Source organism: Armigeres subalbatus, chromosome 3 (genome assembly GCF_024139115.2).
Source record: "Armigeres subalbatus isolate Guangzhou_Male chromosome 3, GZ_Asu_2, whole genome shotgun sequence".
Classification (NCBI taxonomy): Eukaryota; Metazoa; Arthropoda; class Insecta; order Diptera; family Culicidae; genus Armigeres; species Armigeres subalbatus.
In genome coordinates this window covers 276,123,417-276,147,621 of record NC_085141.1, presented here as the reverse complement: position 1 = coordinate 276,147,621, position 24,205 = coordinate 276,123,417, and the positions used below count along the sequence as shown (strand labels likewise).

At 40.5% G+C, this 24,205-nt stretch overlaps 1 protein-coding gene across 3 annotated transcripts in view; it reads left to right on the top strand.

Moving 5' to 3' along the window:
- Window positions 1-18,143, top strand: part of LOC134224556 (Kruppel-like factor 3) — a 643,489-nt gene extending 625,346 nt beyond the window's left edge. For all 3 annotated transcript variants that reach the window (XM_062703945.1, XM_062703944.1, XM_062703946.1), the window contains 2 exons: window positions 7,041-7,918; window positions 15,993-18,143. In XM_062703945.1, coding sequence (XP_062559929.1) covers window positions 7,041-7,918; window positions 15,993-16,165 — 1,051 coding nt within the window. In that variant the 3' untranslated portion in view covers window positions 16,166-18,143. The remainder of the gene's footprint in view (window positions 1-7,040; window positions 7,919-15,992) is intronic.
- The last annotated feature ends 6,062 nt before the right edge of the window (window positions 18,144-24,205 follow it).

Sequence of the window (24,205 nt, the reverse complement as noted above, 5' to 3'; positions counted from 1 at the left end):
GGTCGGACAGGTCCCCATTGTGCAGCACTCTACACGAAAAGGCCTCGTACTGTGCTTCGATGAGGCCGATGATTTTTTCAGGAACCCCTTTGCGTCTCAGGACCCCCCACATAATCTCGTGATTGAAACGGTCGAAAGCTTTTTCGTAGTTAATGAATCAATGAATTTCGTAGTCAATCTTCTCCTGAATCCGGGCAAGGATAATTGTGCACAGAACTTTGAGAACGGTACACAGCAACATAATGCCTCGCCAGTTATCGCATACAGTCAGGTCACCCTTTTTGGGCACCTTCACTAAGATACCTTGCATCCAGTCGACCGGGAAAGTCGCGGTGTCCCAGATATTACGAAATAAACGATGCAGTAGTTGAGCGGATGTCATGGGGTCAGCTTTGAGGCTATATTCGATTTCATGCTTTGGATGGCTGTTTGAATCTCTAGCAGTGATGGAGCTTCGGTATTGACGCGTGTTATACGTCGGATCCTAGGCAGATCAGGCATGTTCGGCTGGCACTTGAAAAAGTTGTTCAAAGTGCTCGAACCAGCGTTTCAGCTGGTCAGTAGGGTCGGTCAATAACTGATCATTCGCGTCTTTCACAGGCATCGTTGCATTCATCTTCGCCCCGCTTAAGCGTCGTGAGATATCGTAGAGGAGGCGAATGTCCCCGGTTGCGGCGGCTCTCTCTCCTTCGTCGGCCAGAGAGTCTGCCCACGCTCGCTTGTCCCGTCGACATGAGCGTTTTACTCTCTCCTCCGCGTATCTTTGACGGGCTAAGACTTTGGCTCCTCTGATTTTCGATCGCTCTATCGCGGTTTTGGCTTCTCTTCGCTCCTCTATCTTCCTCCAGGTCTCATCGGTGGATCACCGATGTTTCCTCTGGGTGCGTAGTTTGCCCAGATTGTTCTCGCTGGTGGCGATGAAGGCATTCTTGATGTCGGTCTATTGGTCTTCCACGCTACCACCTTCCGAAATATCTGCACCACGCGTCTCCAGTTCTTCAACGAAGGACCGTTTCACCGTGGCATCTTCCAGTCGGCGTGTGTTGAATCGTCGTCCAACTCTTTCCTCCTGCCGACGAATCCGCGCAATGCGCAGGCGTATTTCGCCGATAAGGAGGTGATGATCAGACGCGATATCGGCACTACGTTTATTCCGTACAACAAGAAGGCTCCGTTTCCATTTTCGGCTGATGCAGATGTGGTCGATTTGATTTTCTGTATGGCCGTCACGGGAGACCCACGTGACCTTGTGAACCGGTCGATGAGGGAAGAGCGATCCCCCGATCACCATGTCGTTATTACCACAAAATTCTGCGGACAGCTCTACGTTTTCGCTCATTTCTTCGAGACCATGGCGTCCCATAATGCGCTCATGGTTCGAGTTGTCGGATCCGATCTTCGCATTGAAGTCGCCCAAACAGATCTTGGTATCACCCTTCGGAATTCTATCTACGACGGCATTGAATTGACTGTAGAAGTTCTCGCAGCATCGGTTGGCGCATAACATTGGATTATAGTAAGGTTTCGGACCCGTGTTCTAAATCTGGCAACGATTATCCTTTCACTTATAGGTTCCCACATCATAAGCGCAGAGTGTGCCTGAGCGCTTAGTAGGAAACCGACTCCGCGATGCCGGGGAGCGTGTTCACCTCATAAACCAGAGTATAGCAGAACTTGTCCCGACGGTGTTCTGTGTTCTTCAAAGTTTGGCCTACGGACTTCACTCAGTCCTAGGATCTCAAGCTTCATGCGGCGTGCCTCATTGGCAAGTTGTGTCAATTTACCCTGCTGGGCTAGGGTTAAAACGTTCAATGTTCCTATTCGTGTCCGTGGTTTCGCGCTAAGAGTCGTCGCCGTAAAATCAGTCCGTATTCTTTCATTATCGGATTCTCGAACAAATTGATGTTTCGGGAACAGTAGGTTGTTGGCCCAAGGTTCCCTATCCACCGGGATGGGGCTGCCATCTTTGGTATAGCTTCCGGGGAATAGCATTTCATACTCAGCCGCTGGATGCCAGAACATACGCTGTTGGAGCCGCACCTTCTGGACAGACACTCGATCAGTCGGGTCAAATTAGTTTAAAGTCCCACCCAACACCAGGAAAGGATCGACTGCAATCCCGTTATTTTAGGTTTTCTGGCAAATTACAGTTTCAAAACAGGGTTTTATCTCACTACTGTTCGGATTTTCGAAGGAATTTCCGGATGAATTTCAGGCAGAATTCCCGAAGGAATGCCTTCAGATGTTCCTGAACGAATTCTTGCACGAGTTTCTAAAGTAAATTCCAAAGGAATTCCTGTAGAAATCTAGAAACTAATATGAAAGTTACAATAAAGATTTGCTTGGAATTTTTTTCGAATCCACGATTTCAACAATTTCTACAGAAATTCGTCGTAATTTACAATTCAGAGATTTTTTCGTAAGGTCTTTACCAGAAGTTCCTGCAGTAAAACAATGTAAATTATGGAAGTATGGAATAGGATTTCCCGAACGAAATTCGGATGGAATTTTCAAAGAATAGTCGTAGGAATTCCCAAAAGAATACCCAAATGAAATTTACAAAGGATCCCTAAAACAATTTCTAAATGTTAAGAAAATTATTTTGAACTTTTTAGTGGAATGTCTTCACTTGTCATAAGACGAGTTTGTACAATCCCATTGAATTCCACCACCTAATTGTATCTTGACAGATACGTATTTCGACCTCAACAGTAAGACCGTCTTCAGTGTCTCGTACTTGACACGACTTCGAGTCAAGTACGAGACACTGAAGACGGCCTTACTGTTGAGGTCGAAATACGTATCTGTCAGGATACACTTAAGTGGTGGAATTCAATGGGATTGTACAAACTCGTGTTATGACAAGTGAGTTTCTGAATGATTTTTTAAAAAGATTCCTTAAAGAACTCTCGAAGGAATTTCAAAAGGAATCTCCGAAGGTCTAAAAGTATTTCTGTAAGAATTTCTTAAATTTTGAAAGAATTTCTTTAGGAAGCTCTAAAGAAATTCCTGAGGAAAAGTTCGTAAGAATTTTCTTCCCAAAAAAATCCTAAATCAATTTTCGTAGGTGTTGTAGGTACTGAAGAAATTCCTTAAAGAATAATTTTCGGAAATCGTACGTCATGCGAAAATTGATGATTTTCGACCCCCCCCCCCTCCATCGTCACACTTTTTGTATTAAACCTTTATTTTTTTGTGTGAGTCGTTACGCTGCTCGAAACCCCCGCCCTCCCTCTAGAAGCGTAACGTAATTTGTGCATGATCCCTTTTGAAATTTCTTCGAAAATTACTCTAAAAATTCTTTTAAGGATTTCTTTACAGATTCTTTTTGGGATTCCTTCCGAAATTCTTTTAAGAATACCTACGGCAATTGTTTAAGGAAAACCCTTCCGACATTTCTTCAGAAGAATTCCTTTTATGAATTCCTTTGAAAATTGCTCTAGGAATTCCTGCCAAAGTTGAATTAGGAGTTCCTTCAAATTTTTAAATGGATTACATCAGTAATTATTTCAAGAAACTATCAAACAAATTCTTCCAGTAATTGTTTCAAAAATCTCTTCCAAAAATCTAGGAAAAAAATCTTCGGATTCCCTTGTGAATTTCTTCAGAATTACATACAGGATTTTTTTCGAAAATTTCTTAAAGAATTCTTTCGAACATTCCTACTTTGTATGGTTTACTAAAAGCAAAAGGAAGTTCACATGGAATTTCCGGATGAATTCACAGGCCTTTTCAGAGGATTTTCCGAAGAAATCTCTGGAAGGATATTAAAAGGAATTAATGGCGTAATTTTCTTAATTATTCCTGGAGAAAATTCGTAAAGTGTAAAGAATTTCTGAAGGATTTTTCGAAAAAAATATCGAAGAAAATCCTGAAGATATTTCAGAATGAATCCTCGAACAAAAACAAAACGAAAACCTGAAAGATGTTGGGAAAAATTAAGCAAAGGTATTTTCTTAGGAATTTTCAAGTACCTCATCGTGCACCAGCCTAACTCCGTCAGTGATTATAAAAATTGGCGGAAAATTATATTTTTAGAACAATATTGACTTATACAATTCAATTTCAGAGAAAATATTTGATTTGGTGTGTCACGTGCCCCATCGTGCCCCAGCTTAACACCACCAGTGCTCGTTGGGACGTATCGTTTAGCTTCGATTTCGATGAAAAACATCGAAGAGCGATCACACACCAATTCTCCTGGCGCTTGACAGTAAACCCACGGGGATAACCCGCAGACTACTAGACTGCCGTTTTACGCATAATTGTCCCATGTTATCTTTGATGAAAAAATCCAAACTCAAGTCAATTTGCCCCACTGATTTCAGAATCGATTGGATAAGTGTACGACCCCCAAGCTTCTGCATGTCTTCTACATGGCTGTAAATGCCGTTTGGCCTATATGATCGTTTGGCAGAAAGGGCCATTTGGCCCAAACAGATATTCAGCCGATAGTGTCATTCGGCTGAACAGGCCATTTGCCGTTTAGCCGATTAGGTCATTTGAAAAAAAAAGAAAAAGATGCCGGTTTTCTGAAATGTTTGTTTGGTAGAAAAGGCATTTTTGACCCAAATTGCTCTCTGCTGGGGCAACCGACCATTTCTACCAAATGGCATTTTCGGCCAAATAATCTATTCGGACCTATTAGGGCAAGCAACTTTTTTAACCAAATTATTAATTTGGCTGTATGTCACTTTAAACAATATAAAATTTTCGGTCAAACCATTTTCGACCAAATATACGTTTAGGACAATCGTTCAATTCGCTCAAATTGAATTCGGCTAGAGGGCTCTTGGCTTAACATATTATTCGAGAACGTGACATTCGAACAAATAACCTTCGACCAAACGACTCGTTGAACCAATCGATGGCCAAACTGTTCATTTCACCGAAAATGTCCTGTGCCGAAATGATTCTTATACTATGTTCGCACTACGGCCTGAATAACATGTTATTCAAATTATCGACAAAAGAAAGCTCATCAAGATTGCCGAATAACATGTTACAAGGCCCTAGTGCGAACATAACATTAGGCCGAAAAGATAATATGGGGAAAACGATCGATTGACAGATAGGCAATTTGGCAAAAAATGTCATCTGGCCAAACGGGTCGACATTTTTTTACCAAAATCGAACCCTTTCCTTTTATAAATTATAATGTTCGTAGAATTTCTTATGGACAACATAAAGAATTTCCCGTGTAAATCCAAACAAATACCTTCTTAATTCCGGAATATTATTTGTTGAATTTATGAACAGTTCTCCTTAACATTTTTAAAAATTCTCGTGGAAATTCTAAAGAACAATTCCGTACGACTTCTCGAAAACAAAATCTGTGTAAACATCTAAGAATACTCAGAAGAACTTCCGTGGATATTATGGACAATTTACTGTCGAAAACTCAGTAGAGTTTTTCATGTACAGGGTACGGCATAAGTGAGTAAAAATAATATAATACAAAATACGTATTGAACATCAATTCTACTAAACGTAGTCGAACCATGGGCACGTCGTTGTTGTGATACCAGGGGTTGGGTCTTACGACAGGATTAGATGCAGGTTCAAACAGTGAAGAAAACCCAACTAAGGGGGTTTCAAAAGTCACTTCTAGCCATTTCGAACCAAGAGCGGCAAACCAGCTTGACCTGAACCCTATGAATTTTACTGACTGGAGTATATTGGAAGCCGCAGCTGCTCTAAAATATCATGTTTTTGCCTGAAAAACAAAAAATCGACGTCTGATGGCCTCTAGTTAAATAGCACAAGAGCAACTGCGGGTCTCGTACAATGCGTTTCGCGATCGTCTGCGACGAGTAGTTAAGCTCAAGGACAAAAAAGATGAACTTCACCTTAAGCTTTCAAAAAGTGATATGTTGTCTTACAAAAGTGAATGATACTGAAATGAAATATTTTTGATAAGAAAATTATTTTGAGCTTTTTAGTGGAATGTTTTCACCGTTTCACCGGAAATACGTATCTGTCAAGATACAATTAAGTGATGGAATTCAATGGGATTGTATAAACTCGTCTTATGACAGGAGAAATATTTTTGTTTTGATCAATTTGTCTGTTAATTCTAGTGTAGCCGGAACCTGTTAACTCCGAAGAATTTTCAGAAACAAAATCCATGCCACTTTCCGAAGGAATTGAAAACAAATCTAGTGAAAACATTGAAGAAGTTCCCGTGGAAAATCCGGAGATAATTACCGAATGCATATTTTGCAAAATTGCAAAAGATTCTCCCGTTAATAATTTGAGAAGCAGATAGGGACAACAACATTCTATGGACTGCTATTTGTTACCATGAAGCTTCCTTCCAACTCTAGCGCCCTACATACCACCAGATCATCCGGACTGTATCGGTTCATCTCCCGTCGACGCCGTCGAACGCAGTGTGTGGCGTTGCCGGCAGCATGCTTCCGGCACATGGCCACACTGCCATTCTCTGCTGTAAAACCAACGTGCCAACAAATCGTTTATTGAGTTTTACCTTCAGTTTTGCCTAGGATAACCTGCCTCCACAACATGGGACCGAGAAAGTAGTAGAGAAACTCTCTTAAAATAGAATACTTCCTGATACAAAGACTCTGCCCAAAACCCAGTTTAGCGGAAGCGCATTCCCCCTTCAATGAGAGAATCGCTAAAGTGTACCGAGTGTACCGGAATTGCGATTCACCGACGGATCAAACAACGGAACGGTAGGAATAGGAATAGTTGCGGGCAACCATGAAGAATCGTCGTACCGTCTACCGGACCTCTGCTCTGTTTATTCTGCGGAAATTGCGGCCGTTTACCAAGAACTTATTATCCGCGAACTAAGCACACAGTAATCGCCACCGATTCAGCTGGCGTACTTGCGGATTTGGACTCGCTAGACAATAAAGCACCCGTTCATCCAACCAGTTTACGCTGCCTATGACAATAACATCACTGTTGTGTGTTATGTTAGATTTGATTATTGATATCTACTTATTGAATCTTACACAATTTCATATATATTTATTCTAATAATGTTTATTTTTTCGTTTACGGTATTTCAGATTGCTCTCAATCACCAACAACAATGCCAGTAAACCCCCTCACTCGCCATTCACCGCCAGTCAACTGTTCTCGTCGCTCTGCGGCAGCACCATCATCAACAACAATAACAACGACGACGAGGACGTCGCCTTAGCCAATAACAATAATAACACAATTAGTATTAACAAAAATAACAACTACCTTAGCGATGAGTCGAAAACAAGTACCTTCCGTGAAACGTATCCTATGTATAACTATTGTGTTCAGCAGAGTCCTACGCAACTGTTTCCACCCTTCGGGCCCGGAGCCTTCAGCCATCACCCGCATCATACCCACCCACATCATCCGCATGCGGATATCGCGCGCCATTCGCCACCACTTTCCTTCCTGGATCTCCAACAGCACCACCATCACAGCCACCCGCAGCAGGTCGGATTACCGCAATCGTCCCCGTTGCAACCCGTGCCAGTACTAAGTTCCAAGCTGATACCGCCACACCCGTTGGCGGCATCGATAGCTAGTCTCGCATCCAGCCTGCCCAAAAACCACCCGCTGAGTGAGTCGGCCACGGCGGCCGCCGCATTTCACCGCCTGTTGCAACCGTCCCAGTCGGCGACGGGAATGGTCGCTAGTACGGCGGCAGCTGCCGCTGCGGTGGCCGCCAGTCGAGCCCTTCTGGAAGCGCAGTCTCACAGTTCCAGTCCTGATCGGATCAAGTCGGAGCGGATCGATTTCTCCCTGTCTCCTCGGCCACCACCTGACTTGGGTGGGAACGGTGGGGAGCCGGGCAAAAGTGGGACGACCAAAAACCGAAAGATCCACCGATGTGATGCAACGGGGTGCGATAAGGTGTACACTAAAAGTTCCCACCTGAAAGCGCATAAGCGCACGCATACAGGTAATTATTATAAATGATTAGTAATTTCCATTGCAGGGATACCAGCCATTTAAAAACAAGTAAAACCACGGGAGGTGATGTTATCCTAGGATGCAATGTTGGCTCATCACGCAAATTAATCAATCATCATCAGCGATCATACATCGTTTTGTATAGCGATATTTATCACTGCTTCTGTTCAAAAGTGTATCAAACGTATTTTAGTTACATTATGCTCGATTCATGCACTTATTCAACTGATAAACACAGTAAACCTGCTTGAAAAATCACAGGCTGTGCAAGAGTTTTCTTTCTCCTTAGCCCAATTTCTTCTCTCCCTCAGTAGTAGCCGTCATGCTTTACTTGTTTCTGTCTTCGACTGGAATTCAGGATCATTCCCCTTATTGATTTCTAATAGATTTCTAGATTATTATTACAGTCGACTCTCTACATCTCGATGTTCTTCATCTTGATATTTCTCCCTATGTCGATGGTATTCTCGGTCCGTTCAATCTACGTACATTTTTGCTTTCTACATCTTGATATCTCTCTATCTCGATAAGTTCTGGTCATAGTTTGTTCAGGACTTCAGGAGTCTCTTTCCCTAAGTCGATCTATTCAAATTTCTAGGCTACTAGACCACCTTGGGACAATAGCAAACACATTCGAAACAAGAAATGACATTTGTGTTGTTGTCATTTTTCACATCAACTAGTTGTAATTTTTTAAAGTTATGACACAAATTCGACCTTTTGACCCTTCGACCTTTTGTCCCTTCGACCTTTTGACCCTTCGACCTTTTGTCCTTTCGACCTTTTGACCTTCGACCTTTTGTCCTACAACCTGTATTTACATATGTTTGAGCGCGCGCCAATCCACACATCACACTCAGGCAACTTGAATTAATGAACAATTCTGCAATTAGCCATTTTATAAAAAGCTCAAATGACAGGAGACCTAACACTAATGGTCCAATGCACCGAGTTCATCATTGACGTTTGAGCGGTGCGCTGTTTACTAAGAATGAATACTTTTTCATTCATCGAGTTCATGCAAGTGTTCATTTTTAGTAAACAGCGCCCGTCTCAAACGTCATTGTGTTCATTCGGTGCATTGGACCATATTTACATTTTACAAGGAACATTTGCGAAAATGGAATGAAATGATGATGATGATGACGAATTGATGATGGTTTGCATGCAAATTTACCAAAACAAAGACCGAGCCGTTCACTCAAAATTTCGATCAGCTGATCGAATCTGTCTCGTAAAATAGCTTATTCTGAGTTCAATCGGACATAGGGTAAATCACTACTTGGGCCTATGGACCCGATTCCCGGCTCACTGCACAGAAAACAAATGATTTATACTTTTTGGAAGCCGTAGGTTTATCCCTAGTAACATTTTGGTTTTATGCTGGTTTTATAACACCCTTGAAGAGTAAATTATGGTCTTCAAGAGCGTTATAAAACTTAAAATGTTACTTGGGATGGTTGATAATTCTTAAAAAATCTCCCATTTATTTCGCACAATACTAAATATTTTTCAACCATTTATTTCACTCCTAATTGGTCCAATTATAGAAAATAAAAATGTAGATTCCGAACATTCGCTCTCCGTTGCTCTACACCATTGAGCCGGAGTGAATCTTTCCACTTTTACAAAATAGTATTTTCATATAAACACTGCTTGAAGCTGTTAATCACCACACAATAATTCTAAACTCACGCACTTTAATCTTTCCTTTTTGTTCGTTTCACTAGAACTAATATAAACATATTAGAATACATTTAAAAATGTATCCTCAAACCGAACAAAAATTCTCCTCGGCATAAGAACTTCTAGTCGCACCGTGCTGCCAAAAGGCCAGGAATCTTTTTTAGTATGAAAAAAATTCTTCATCGTTCATAGGAAAACTATCTAAAACGCTATCATGTTATTTATAATTCTCTCGATTTCAGAAAGTGAAAAAAATAGAAACATTTAAAACAGGCCTGCCCAACCTTTTCAAGCCACGGGCCAAATTTTAGAATTAACATCTTCTGGCGGGCCAAACAATTACGGTTCGGCACTTCATCTCATAGCTCCTATTTCCATCCCATCAAAAACAAACCAATGAAAAAGAATTTGGTTTGTTTCTTATTTTTGTGATTTTTTTTACCAGTGTGAGCACACATGTTAGCAAAAAGAAGCGACGAGATTGGTGCTGTACATCTTTGTTTTGCAATAAGATTTGTTATGTTCAGTGAGATGGAAAACGTAACAGGGACCGCACCCAAAATTTTCAAACGTTGAGTTTTTTTTTAATTATTTCAGAATGGCATAAAAATCTTCAGAGAAAAACTAAACACGATTGAATTGCGGTCTTTAAAATTGTTGCCTATTCTTGAATAATCATCGCATATTATTTCCGCAATTGGTAACCAAAATTCGCAAACAGGATTTGAAGTTTTTTACTGCTTTTATTTATAAAATGTGCTGAGAAGAGAGATGCTTTCTTTCTGAAATTTAGATTTGATCTCGTCGTTGTGTTGGAAGTCGATAATCTCCATTTGAAACATTTCGGATACATTTTATTATTCCCATCATAAAACGGTATTGAGGAAATGGATAAATAGTAAACGTGTTCTATAAAATTATCAAGGTGAAGGAAATGTACCAGTTTTCAGCAACAAACTGTACAAAAATGTTTCGCGCCAATTTCGTTCCAAAAGCTTTAAGGCTCCCCCAAACCTAAGCGATTTCATCGCCGCGACGGCGACAACTAGTCGCCGCGATTCTGTCGTTGGGTCGCTGCAGGCAATTCTCTATTTACGCTTCCACACCAACGGCGACAGAATCGCTGTCGCCAAGCGATAGAATCGCGTCGCGACTGTCGTGTCGCGTGTGTTTGGGGGAACTTTTAATGTTGGATAGTAAAAGTTCGACGTGTTAATCCGGCACTTACAGCTTGACTTGAACATATCATTGAGATGTCTTGTAATATCTACCAGAAAAGCTAAACCACTAGCCCATTCAGGATCATTCTATTCGGGCATTGGGTTTTCTTTATCTTGTAAAAATAGTGCGATTTTGTTTCGAAGAGAATAAATCCTCTCAAGTCTGGTTCTACGAACTTCGCAACAATACAGCAAATCTCCGAATTCTGCTTCCATTTCCGGCAACATCATTCAGAATTGGTGGTTGTAAATCCCTCGCGTGGATAAAGTCAAGTATTTCAGGAATATCAATCGTTTTCACCCATAGATTCACATAACCATACCACTGTGATTGCTTTTCCTTTCTTAGAAGTGTCACAATGCCAGTGATATTTGCCGTCATTGCCAGTGCCGATTCCATCAGTTGTAAGGCCACTTAAGTTTTTACAGGTTTACAGCTCCCCTCAGGTTTTTTTTCGGCAGTCGTTCCACTCATGACGATCAAAACTGCCAATTCCTCCTTGATTTAAAGATGATCATCAACTCCCCTTATGAAGACAGCTACCTGCGCCAAGTATTCAACATCGGTAATCTCATCGATTGCGAGGGAGTAGAATTTGAAGCAGGCGGCTTTTCCACGTAACATAGTTTTCAAATCTTCTGCAAGAACTTTTACTCACTGTGCCGAGGCAAACTAATGCTACTGAAGGAGACTTTTTCCTTAAGGCACACAATGCCAACAATAGCCGATGTGCATTTTCTGGCTTCTTGTTTGTCAGAGTGAAGTGAGTTTCCTGCTTCGATAATCCACTGTTTCACAAATAATTTGAATCAATAATGGACATTTAAATTAAATGAGCATCTTATCTTTGAAGCTTCTTTAACATTTGTTATCTTCCTAGTTCAGTGTAAATGTCGTATGGATGCTTGGTTTCGTAATGTCGTTTCAGATCATATTCCTTCAACACAGCAACACTTTCCGAACAATTTGAGAAAACCGGATTTCCTTTGTTGAACGTGAAAACGGGTTTCATTGGGTCAATCTGGTCACGCAATCCAGCCTTTTTAAAATATGTAAACTATTATATTTTGATTCCAATACGAAAAATTATTTATTTATCCAATACGAAAAGGAATTATTGGAACACGTTAAGTTCATGGCTCGATTACCAGACATTTTTTAAACCGTTGATATCTTACAGTATTTATTAATAAAATATAAAAAAGAAGCATCTCGAGTCACATATACAAGCTTGTGGGCCGGTTATGAAGTATTTTCTACTACGGTGCGCGGGCCACAAAAAATGGAGCTGAGGGCCGCATCCGGCCCGCGGGCCGTACTTTGGGCAGCCCTGATTTAAAATCTAACTCGCGGAAGGTAGGGTTTCTTACCCCATTCCCGGCCTAACATGCATACGACTGCATTATTTAATTGATATTTATGACAGGAAGCAACATTTTCTTAATTTCGTGGGCCGTGCAATACTGCAAAGGGGTTCACTTCTGCTTAAAAATAGCTTTTCTTGGTAAACATCGTTTGAAAAAGCTTTCATTTGATTTAAATTAACGATGTGCAGCACTCATTTCAGTCATAGCGATTGCATATCCGGCCCACTTCCAAACAAGTTCCCGGCCTAAGCAAAATTTCGCTCAATCTCTCAACATCTTACTCTCATTTTCTCTCGGGACGGTAGAAAATACGACGTAAACAATAATATGCACGCTTAACGCCGACATGATGCCAGATGGTATTATCTTCTCTTATATATAAAAATGAAATGGTTTGTGTTCGTATCCGCATAACTCGAAAACGGCTGGATGGATTTTTTTCATTTCTTCAGCAGAAACATTCGTTATATTTTCCGACGGGTTTATATGATATTTCCTAATGCGAAAATTACGGTTAGGTTGAGTAAATCGTGAAAAACTAAAATTAAGAACCGTATGGAAACATCGCATGGGTAGCTCAGAACGCGCATTTTCGCCTACTATGCAGGACAACGTCTGCCGGGTCAACTAGTTTATAATAATTTTTATTTGGTTAAAAAGATATATTCACTCATTCAAATTACTTCCAAACGCTTAAAAACTATGTTTTTTCACTTTTTGAAATCCAGAGAATTATAAATAACATGATAGCGTCAACGTATTAGATAGTTTTCCTATGAACGATGAAGGATTTTTTTCAAACTAAAAAAGACTCCTGGCCTTTTGGCAGCACGGTGCGACTAGAAGTTCTTATGCCGAGGTGAATTTTTGTTCGGTTTGAGGATACATTTTTAAATGTATTCTAATATGTTTATATTAGTTCTAGTGAAACGAACAAAAAGGAAAGATTAAAGTGCGTGAGTTTAGAATTATTGTGTGGTGATTAACAGCTTCAAGCAATGATTGTATCAAGAACTGTGACGATTTTCAGGTAGATGTTTATATGAAAATACGGTTTTGTAAAAGTGGAAAGATTCACTCCGGCTCAGTGATGTAGCAACGGAGAGCGAATGTTCGGAATCTACATTTTTATTTCCTATAATTGGAACAATTAGGAGTGAAATATTTATTTATTTATTATTTATCATCATACTAAGGCCGGAGTGGCCTGTGCTGCACATAAAAGACTTCTCCATTCAGCTCGGTCCATGGCTGCACTTCGCCAACCACGCAGTCTGCGGAGGGTCCGCAAGTCGTCCTCCACCTGATCGATCCACCTTGCCCGCTGTGCACCTCGCCTTCTTGTTCCCGTCGGATCGTTGTCGAGAACCATTTTCACCGGATTACTGTCCGACATTCTGGCTACTTGCCCGGCCCACCGCAGTCTTCCGATTTTCGCGGTGTGAACGATGGATGGTTCTCCCAACAGCTGATGCAACTCGTGGTTCATTCGCCTCCTCCACGTACCGTCCGCCATCTGCACCCCACCATAGATGGTACGCAACACTTTCCTTTCGAAAACTCCCAGTGCGCGTTGGTCCTCCACGAGCATCGTCCAGGTCTCATGTCCGTAGAGAACTACCGGTCTTATAAGCGTTTTGTAGATAGCCAGTTTGGTACGGCGGCGAACTCTATTCGATCGGAGCGTCTTGCGGAGTCCATAGTACGTACGATTTCCAGCCACTATGCGTCTCCAAATTTCTCTGCTGGTATCGTTATCGGCCCAAGTACACAAATTCTTCAACCACCTCGATTTCGTCACCACCGATAGAAACTCGTGGTGGGTGGCTCACATTGATCTCTCTTGAGCCTCTTCCTATCATGTACTTCGTCTTCGACGTGTTGATGACTAGTCCAATCCGTTTAGCTTCGCTTTTCAGTCTGATGTAGGCTTCCTCCATCCTCTCAAAGTTACGTGCCATGATATCAATGTCGTCGGCGAAACCAAATAACTGGACGGACTTCGTGAAAATTGTACCACTCGTGTTAATCCCTGCTCTTCGTATTACCCCTTCCAAAGCGATATTGAATAGAAGACACAAAAGACCATCACCTTGCCGTAACCCTCTGCGGGTTTCGAAGGGACTCGAGAATGCCCCTGAAACTCGAACTACGCACATCACTCGATCCATCGTCGCTTTGATCAACCGTGTCAGTTTATCCGGAAATCCGTGTTCGTGCATTAGCTGCCATAGGTGGTCCCGATCGATTGTATCATATGCGGCTTTGAAGTCGATGAATAGATGATGTGTGGGCACGCTGTATTTGCGGCATCATCACCATCACCATACCGTCATCTTCGTCTGCCACATCGCTATTCAGGTGCTCTTCATAGTGCTGCCGCCACCTTTAGATTACCTCACGCTCGTTCGTAAGAAGATTCCCGCTGACATTGTGTTTGAGGCTTTACCTTCAATGAAAAAATAATAAAAACCAAATAAAACTCAGTTGGTATTTAAAAAGCTGTGAAAGTTCAGATTCACCGAGAAATTAATGAATTCCAACCTTGTGAAAAACAATTTGGGTGTAACTTTATCCGATGGAAATTTGCAGCAAATCGTTGACTGCAGTGTTAAATTTGGGTTTTTGAAAAAGGCAGGGCTGGATTTAGCCGGAAAGGGGCCCCGAAGCCGACAAATTTCGGGATCCTCGAAATGTACAAAACAGTTTGATTTTATTAGGGAAACGTGGTCGGTTGTCGGCACCCTTTTTCTTTTGGTCCGTATCTTTCGTCCAATTGCACAATGTAATGATATTTGCATACAAATGGAAGCACATAGGCATAAGCTAATAACTAGTGGAGAGATTTTGTTTGTTTCATCTATTGGAAAAAATATTACCAATTTTGTGAAGCGTTGATTTTATGCCGTTTCAAAAAAGGTGGTCGGTTGTCGGCACCCATAAACCCACTCAAAATGAAAAACTATGAAGTGGGGGCGTTATGGCTGAAAAGATCAAGATTTATTGTGTCAATAGCAATGAAATTTATTGCATTTAAGTACATTATACACATATTAAATAGATTTAAAAAATGTTAGTTTTGCTAACAACTTGGCTTATAGCCTGAAAATTTCCCTTGATAATCACCTGGGTGCCGACAACCGAAATTAGTAACCCCTGTTGAAAAATGAAAATAATAGTTAAATTGTGACCGCTACGGTGGCATTCAATATTGAATCACAAAATAGAGTAAATTTGCTTTGTAAATACGTAATGCGCTCACCATTTCGATCGTTTTACTACGGTTTATAGCACTAAGCAAATGACCAAAAAAAACTTTGGAGTGGGTTTTCACTTGACAAAAAAGTGTTTTCTCTGTAAAACGAAACAAAAGCTTCTATATGCTTCGGAAATGGGCACAACAAGATCGTGCTTACATAGCACACGTATGGCAAATGTCAAAATGACCACATCTGTTTTCTGTCAAAAGTTACGACGGGGTGCCGACAACCGACCACCTTCCCCTACATAAGGATTTGTTGCGGCATGTCCATCGCCCCCGTGGACCCCCTTAATCTGGCCCTAGTTTAGGAATGTCCATTACTAGCACTCACTCCCTAATTAAAAATTGAAAAAAAACATCAATGAAAAAAAAATGTCTTATTGTTAATCCCTTTTGTTACTTAATGGTTTTACTGTTATTCATATATGCCAAAATTGAAAAAAAAAATTACATTATTTAAAATTATTACTTACAAGACTATCCTAACATTCTAACAATATAATAATAATCCTTTCTATTCATCACAGGTGAAAAGCCATACATCTGCACCTGGGAAGGCTGCGTGTGGCGCTTCGCTCGGTCCGACGAGCTGACGCGACACTACCGAAAGCACACCGGACTCAAGCCGTTCCGCTGCAAGCTGTGCACACGTTCCTTTAGCCGTTCGGATCATCTGTCGCTCCACATGAAGCGACATTGAGTTTGGTAGGGGTGCTGAACCGTTGAACCGATGTGGTCCAAGACAGAGGTGTCGGACAACACACCATAAGGAGAAGATCAATTTTGGACAACCATCGTAACTAATTCCGTCCAAACGCACTTCAAACGAAAAACTTTCAAACAAATTTCAGTACATACATGGTTAGTTTCTTCCGAGCAGCACACATGATTCAAATAGATTGTTGTACGCTAAGTCTGCCCTACCCAAATTTGCGTACAATCCGACTCATTTTCGTTAAAAATGGAACAACCAGTAAATTCAGTAATAACTAAAAACAATTACAAATGAGCTTTGTCAGGATTCTGTACCATAATTTTGTATAGTACAACTAGTGGAAAACAGTATTGAATAATATTGTTTACTCAATGATTGATTTGGTTGATTTATTTTTTATATTTTCGTTATAAATATATAAAATTTCATAAAACGTATTCTACACAATTTTGGGTAGGTCAAGCTTAGCGTGTTTAACTTATGATCAGATTTAATCGCAACAACCAAATTTGCTTTAATTACGTGCTACTTGAGTTATAGATTTTTAAAGGTGTACAGAATATCAAATCATTTGGTTGAAATGCGTAAATAGAGCGTAATGCTCAAGTCCTTCTTCTCCATTATGGTTTTCACATTGGTAATCGTATTGTAACTTGGAACTATTCACCAAAAATAAACCCCCAATCCGATTGTCATCAAATTTTTAGGAAATGACAAACAATACAATCTTGGGTAACGTATAATTATTTAAAAATATTTTCTATAAACATTCAAATTCCCCAACTTTCTTCTAAAATGCACTCATAAAGATTTATACAAGACCTGAGCCGATGTTTTTCTGCTCTCTACCTTTCTCGTCAAATTTTTAGCTCGTTCTAATGTCTCAGTCGATTTTCCAACTTTCCCAACGAACCCATTTTTTTATTCTTTTAACTATTTTTAAAATCCAAAACAAAAAAGTAAAAAAGTGCTGCTGTGGCCTGAACAATGTTCCTATTATTGACCCAGATTTTGGGTGGATATCAATCCAAAATTAGATTGCATCACTTCTTAGATTTTATTTAAATTTTAATTTGAACAAAGTTTTCAAAATATGGGCTCTATAAGAAAGTTAATTTTCAATAGGTCAAATAATCGATATTAACGGAAAAAAATCAATTCATTATTATAATATAAGGCCGTTTCAAATATTTAATTAACATTTTGTCCTACTTGTCTCCGAAAGGTCAAGGGGGGGGGGGAATAATAAAAATTAAATATTAAAATGAAAAAAATCAAAAAACTCATCGGTTTTCGGTAAAGAATGTTTTGAAAATCCTCAAAGTTATCCGAATTTTATTTTGTTGCCCCCTAAAATATTATTTTTTGGCAAAAAAAATCCAAGGAGAGAGAGACAAAATAGTTTTTAAATATTTGTATCGGCCTAATTATGTTCCGAGGAAACAACTTTTGAATGCTTACAAAGTTCGAGATTCATCCTAGCCCACTATATTTCAAACGACCGCAACACCGGTGTGCTTGGGAAAAATTGGCACGAAATTGAATTCATCTTTGTCGAAGGCAGAATAATGTCGGTTCTGGTCTTGCACAAAACTTAATTAAAGTGAATTTAAGAGGAATATTCGAGCATTCAAATGCATTAAAAAAAAGAGTGAAATACTTCGTAGGTAAACCAAGCTAATATATTATATTAAGAGACTTATTTTTGGCGAGTAGTTCTAAGCAATGCCATTTGACTGAGGACACATTTTCATATTCATTTGGCCAAAATAAAGTTGTTTGCCTATATTTAGTTTAATATGAAGAATGTGTACAAGCTCCGTTTAAGTCACTCACCAATGTTGTCTAACATTATATTGCTCCAACATCAATATCTAATAGAAATAATTCAGACCATCATCAGATTGTCCCTCACAAAATCCATATTTAAAAGTACTCGCGTTTTCAAGGGCACACCACTCAATACGGATGCAATACAAAACTGTCATCTTTTTATTTCAGCTTTAATGCGTCGCAGCATGCGTGGAGTGATAATAATGACAGTTGTGCATTGCTTCCGTATTGAGTGGTGTGCCCTAGAAAACGCGAGTACTCTCAAATTTGGATTCCGTGAGGATTGTCCTTAATATGAAAAGCTTTATACATTATTTCCAGTAAAAATTAGATGTGTGATCTTTGACATCAAGATACTTTTTATCAGGTAATAAAGCTTACAATCTGAATATGCTATAATAATGCGTGTGATAGTAAATATTCATCAAACATGTCAATTGATATGCAATTGAACAATGGAGTTTCTTGTGAATATTTGCTCTCATACAAAAAAATGTAGAATGCTAAAGCGCTAAAAATTTAACATTCATTCTGCTCCATTACTGAAATGAATATTAGGCAAAGGATATTATTTTGGTCGCAATGTCTCTCTTTAGTCACGAAACACACGTGGTTGTTTTCAACGCCGTTTTCAACTACGCTGGCACCTCCTTTAACCCACATCGGTGTTGAACCATCAGCATTCACCAACCTGCACGAACTTACACACAAGAGTACACTATTAGGACATTCGTAAGCTACTAATGGAGTCTACTTATTAGTTTACTGACAAGCAATACTCTGATTTTTTTAACATAGCAATAACTACTAGCCAATCACATTTGTGATTTTGAATCTCATTGCATTAATTCCATGTCTCTCTTAAGTTATTAAAACCTCGGTCCAAGTTTTCCCATCAGTAATACATAAGGTAGGTCCGTTTCGTTGACTAGGTTACGTAAGGTGCTTTTGCAGATAGCGTGAAATAATTTAACAAAAATCAATTAAAAGATCTCCGTACGATTCCTTTTAGTAGAAACTTCACGATTTCATCGTTGATTTCTCGTCCCTCTTGGATTGTTCGCCAGTCTAAAATTAATGCATAAAAGACAAAAAAAAATAGCCAGTCGAAACATTTCCAGTAGCGAATATATTTATTGCAACCAGGACACTTTTACGAGCCAACTTTGTTAGCTTATTTAATTTGTTGTTAATTGTACATAAGAGTTTATTAGAAAAGGCAAAGCGTGGAGTTCCATGCTAGGAAAAACATAAAAAGTTTCTAACTGAACAAGTGCAATTATAAATCGAACAAATCCCAAACTAGCCAGTAAGATTCGAAGAATGGAGATTAGAACAACGACAATGCTGCAATCCGATATTAAGTAAAGTAATGGGAGTAACAACCAAGTGATAAATGCTGTATATTGCGAGTAGGTGAAATTTCTTTTGAAGCTCGTTTAAAAAACGTAAGACCTATACCGAAAGATATTGTTGTTGCCCAGTGCGAAGTAAAAGCTAGATAAAACTGAGCCAGTACATGCCCCTTAGATGATTGTTTTGTTTTAGGCGATACGTTAGTTTAGTTAGTCTAATTATTTGTTAGGTTAGTTCGTTAGGCAAATAGCGTAACGTATTTTATTGTACAATGGAACCTGAGTACGCCAGTAAATCAAACGGTTCGAACGTGAGGTGAAACGGAAAAAGCGCCAGTATTTTACAGTATGATGAATGTTTTTATAGTTAGATGTCTTTTCAGTAAGAATATCCCACTTACTTTTGCGCCAATAGTAGCCAGTTTTGTTGATCAGTGTTTTAGAGCAATTTTACTATAGTATTAAGAAGATTTTTTGAAGCTATTTTTGTAAACAAAAGTTGAACAACAAATAAAATTTGATTTTTTGAAAACAAAAAAACTGCGTAGTGTTTATTTTTTTTCCAGAATATGTCTGCTAGATTTATGTGCCGACAAGAGAAAAGTCGATGGTGATATTTGTCGTTGTTTAGCCTTTCTCGTGCAACAAAGTTATACCGAAAGGCTATAGGATTACTAAAAAAAATGTTTTTATAGGAGGCCCGGAGACCCATAGTGTTATATACCGATCAACGCAGATCGAAGAACTACGGTGATGTCTGTATGTGTGTATGTGTACAAAATTTGAAGACACATTTTGCATTACCCGATTTACTCGCAACAATTTGCATTCGTCGGTGAATGTGGTCCCATTGTCTGCTATTGAAAATTAGCCCAATCGGACATTGTATTTTGGAATTATTGAAAAATCATTGTTTTTTGGACAGTAGTGGCAATGGATATTAACTAATGCAAAAACATTAAAAAAAATATCGAAAATATGCGATCTAGACCCCTAAAGTACATTTTTTACTTTTCTAATGTGATTTTTTCAATACATTTTATGATGCACGAGAAAGGCACCATCCTCCTTAAGTGAGTACTAGTTGTGCATATCAATAGGTGGGATCTCAATAGTTGAAACCGGTTTCGAAATAAACTGAAAGTTGAACTATGTACGAAGAGAAAACAAATTGGAAAACCATCGTCTTAGATTAGGGCGACTAACACTAAAGTCAACGCTGAAGCCACTTTGTTGAAGAACCTTTGCGATCCAATAATCGCACCGTGCATGCTGTAATTGGTGCGTTGAAACAGTAAACGAAGCATGGAGTTATTTCTCAAAGACCGAGCGGAAACGTTGATGTTCACTTGCCCAAGAATCGTTGGGCAATCTAAGCGACCTTGAAGAGCGTCAGCAACAAACAAAGCCCTCGTCGTATTCCTACGTACATATAGAGGCTCCAGATGAATTATTTGGCAACGATCGTGGTAACTCGGCAGCTGAAAAGGGTTCCTTCGTGCGTAGTGCGAAGCGCAAAAGCCTGCGTTGTACTGGCTCGATTCTTTCAACGTCATTGTTGTAGTTTGGGCTCCAGACTTCAGAATATTCTAAGATAGAGCGCGATAAAGAGCAGTATAACACTTTTAGGCAGAAATTGTTGGTGAATTTTTTGGAGATTCGGAAGATGCATCCAAGAGATCGGGAAGCTTTAGCCACAACATACGATACATACTCCCTTTCAGGCCCTCGAGATCATATATGACCCCAAAAGAAAAATGGATGCATAAAATCGTACGATGGATAAAAATGCACACTGTCTTCAGCAAAATTGCTTGAAATTAATGACTCTATCAGGGAAAAATACCAGGCAGGAGCGATCGACGGTCTGCCAACGATCAACAGCCGTCCTGGCCCTGCGACTGAGTTTGGAGACGTGGTCTTCCGAGATTCAATAATCGGCAAGTATGATCAACGAACCAACATTGCCTCGCCGAAAGTATTTCGGTTTTCAGCTCGACCACTTGTTCACAACTGCGACCAAACAATAACGCTAGTTCCACAAGCCTCCCATACCATAATGTCTCCAGCCGTCTCCCGGGACGCAACACTTCCGCTTGCCTCAAGGAACGCCCCGAACCACTCATTGCAGTCGAGCCCTTCCCGCCAGCGCCCAACAGTCGTCCCGGTCCTGCGAATGAGGTCGGAGAAGGGGTCTTCCGAATTCCTGTTTCCGGCAAGTACAATCAACGAAGGTCTATTTCATCGTCTAAAAGTGTCTCGGCTTTCAGCACATCGAACCCACAACTAACACCGTTGCAAAGTATACATCTGTCGTGTCCTGTTTCTATCAATGAACTCCACTCAGAACCATGTCAAGCGCCTGTTGCTCATCGATTCAGCCACCCACTGGGACGCACAACTGCTGCCTGCATTGTGGAAGCTCCCTTTCCACTCCGCACAGTCGATCTATTGCTGCCAGCGACCAACAGCCGTCCCTGTCCTGTGATTGAGACTGGAAACGGGAGCTTCCGATCTCCATCTGTCGGCAAGTATGGTTACCCAGTAAACCTTCCAGCATCTGATAGTGCTTTCCAGTGCGTCTGTCGTCCTGCCAGCATCATCCGTCATCACAATCTACTATCAGAACTTTGGCGGAATGAACGGGCTTCTAGACGACTATCACTTAGCCGTTATCGATCTATGTTACGATATAATCGTTCTGACTGAGACCTGGCTGGATTCTAGAACCATCTCAAGTTATGTTTTTGGGCATGGTTACCAAATATTTCGCTGCGACCGCAATTTGAACAACAGTAGGAAATCCACAGGAGGAGGCGTTCTTATCGCTGTAAGCTCCAGATTAAAAGTGACTGCTATTGAGGACAATACCTGGAAGGCCGTGGAGCAAGTCTGGGTCGCTATCCAACTCGTCGATTGTTTATCTGCGCACTTTACATTCCTCCAGACCGGACGCGTGATTTGGAGTTTATCGACACACACTGTCAGTCTCTCTCATTTGTGTCGAACGAAGCCGCTCCGTGCGACGAATTGATGATACTTGGTGACTTCAACTTCGCGGGAATCGCGTGGACACAAATTCACAATGGAGTTGTAAACGAGAACGGTCGTTCGCTTGATATCTGTTTTTCTAGCGCTCGTGAAACTGATCCAATTATCTCCAAGGCACCGGTCCCTTTAGTTAAATTTGTCGCTCATCGCCCAGCACTCGTAATTACCGTCGAGGAAACCGCTGGCCGTGAATTTTCTAGCACTGTGGCTGCAGTGACCTACGATTTTCGAAGGGCCGACTATCGCAGTGTTGTCGAAGTTCTTTCAGAACTGGATTGGGATCGAATTTTGGATCCGATCGATGTCAACACAGCTGCACAAACTTTCTCTCATGTCTTGGCATACATCATCGATAGGCATGTCCCGAAAAGAATTGTCCAGTCTGACAGTCGCACTCCGTGGATGACTAACGAACTTCGCTCGTTAAGAAGGAATAAAAAGGCTGCTCTAAAAGGTTCATTAAATTCCGCTCACTTTCTTTGAAACGATACTATGTCAGTATAAATTATCAGTACAAGCGCTTAAGTCGGTTCCTTTTTCGACGCTATCAAAGAAGGATCCAACAACACCTAAAAACTCACCCGAAATCTTTCTGGAATTACATAAATGAACAGCTGAAGCAAAGCGGATTGCCTTCATCCATGTTTCTCAATGACGAAACTGCTGGCACGCAACAGGACATTTGCAACCTTTTTTCGGCTAAATTTTCCAGTGTGTTCGAAGAAGAGCCACTGTCCGCCGAATCCATCACCTCCGCAGCCGAGAACGTCCGCTTGGCTAACCAACAGCTGGTTAGCATTGACGTGAGTGCTGAACTTATTACTAAAGCCGCATCTCAACTCAAGGGTTCATATAAGCCCGGTCCTGATGGGGTGCCATCCTGTTTTATTAAAAGAAGTATCGAATGGCTACTGGCTCCAGTTCAAAAGATTTTCCAGCTTTCAATCTCGGAGTATTCTCTTCCTGTTGGAAAATAACCAAAATGTTTCCTGTGTATAAAAAGGGTAACAAGCGCGATGTTAATAACTACAGGGGAATTACATCGTTATGCGCCGTATCGAAGCTATTTGAACTTGTTATCATTGATTACGTTAGTGCACACTGCAAGCAACACATCAACACAGACCAGCATGGTTTTGTAACAGGACGCTCCACAACTACAAATTTACTGTGTCTAACCTCGTACATCACGGAAAATATGAACACTCGGGCCCAAACGGATGTGATCTTCACAGACCTTTCTGCTGCGTTCGATAAGCTGAATCATGACATCGCGATCGCAAAACTGGACCGATTGGGTATCGGTGGGGATCTTTTGAAATGGTTTCGCTCGTATCTTACTGACCGCCAACTAACGGTCGCATTAGGCGACAACCGATCAACGTACTTTCGTGCAACGTCGGGTATACCACAAGGCAGCCATTTAGGGCCGCTGATTTTTATCATGTACGTTCAACCAAGACCGCTACGGAACAGCTCAATGCTGAGGCTCCCCCTTCGTCGCACTAACTACGGTGCAGAAACTGCAATCTACGGCCTCCAGAGAACGTTTAATAGAGTTTCTTCCATGTTCGACTTCAACTTGACGCAGAATGTTCTGTACATTTTCTGATATTTTTCGTTGATTGTATGTGATAAGGCTGCATTTTATTTGTTTTAATTTTTTATCTTGACAATGCTACTATGTTATATTTTCTTGACTATGTGCGTTTTTAATATTAATTAATATTTACATAAGGTTTTCCCGTAACACGGTAGATCACTTTGACGTAGTGTGTTGCGGTGT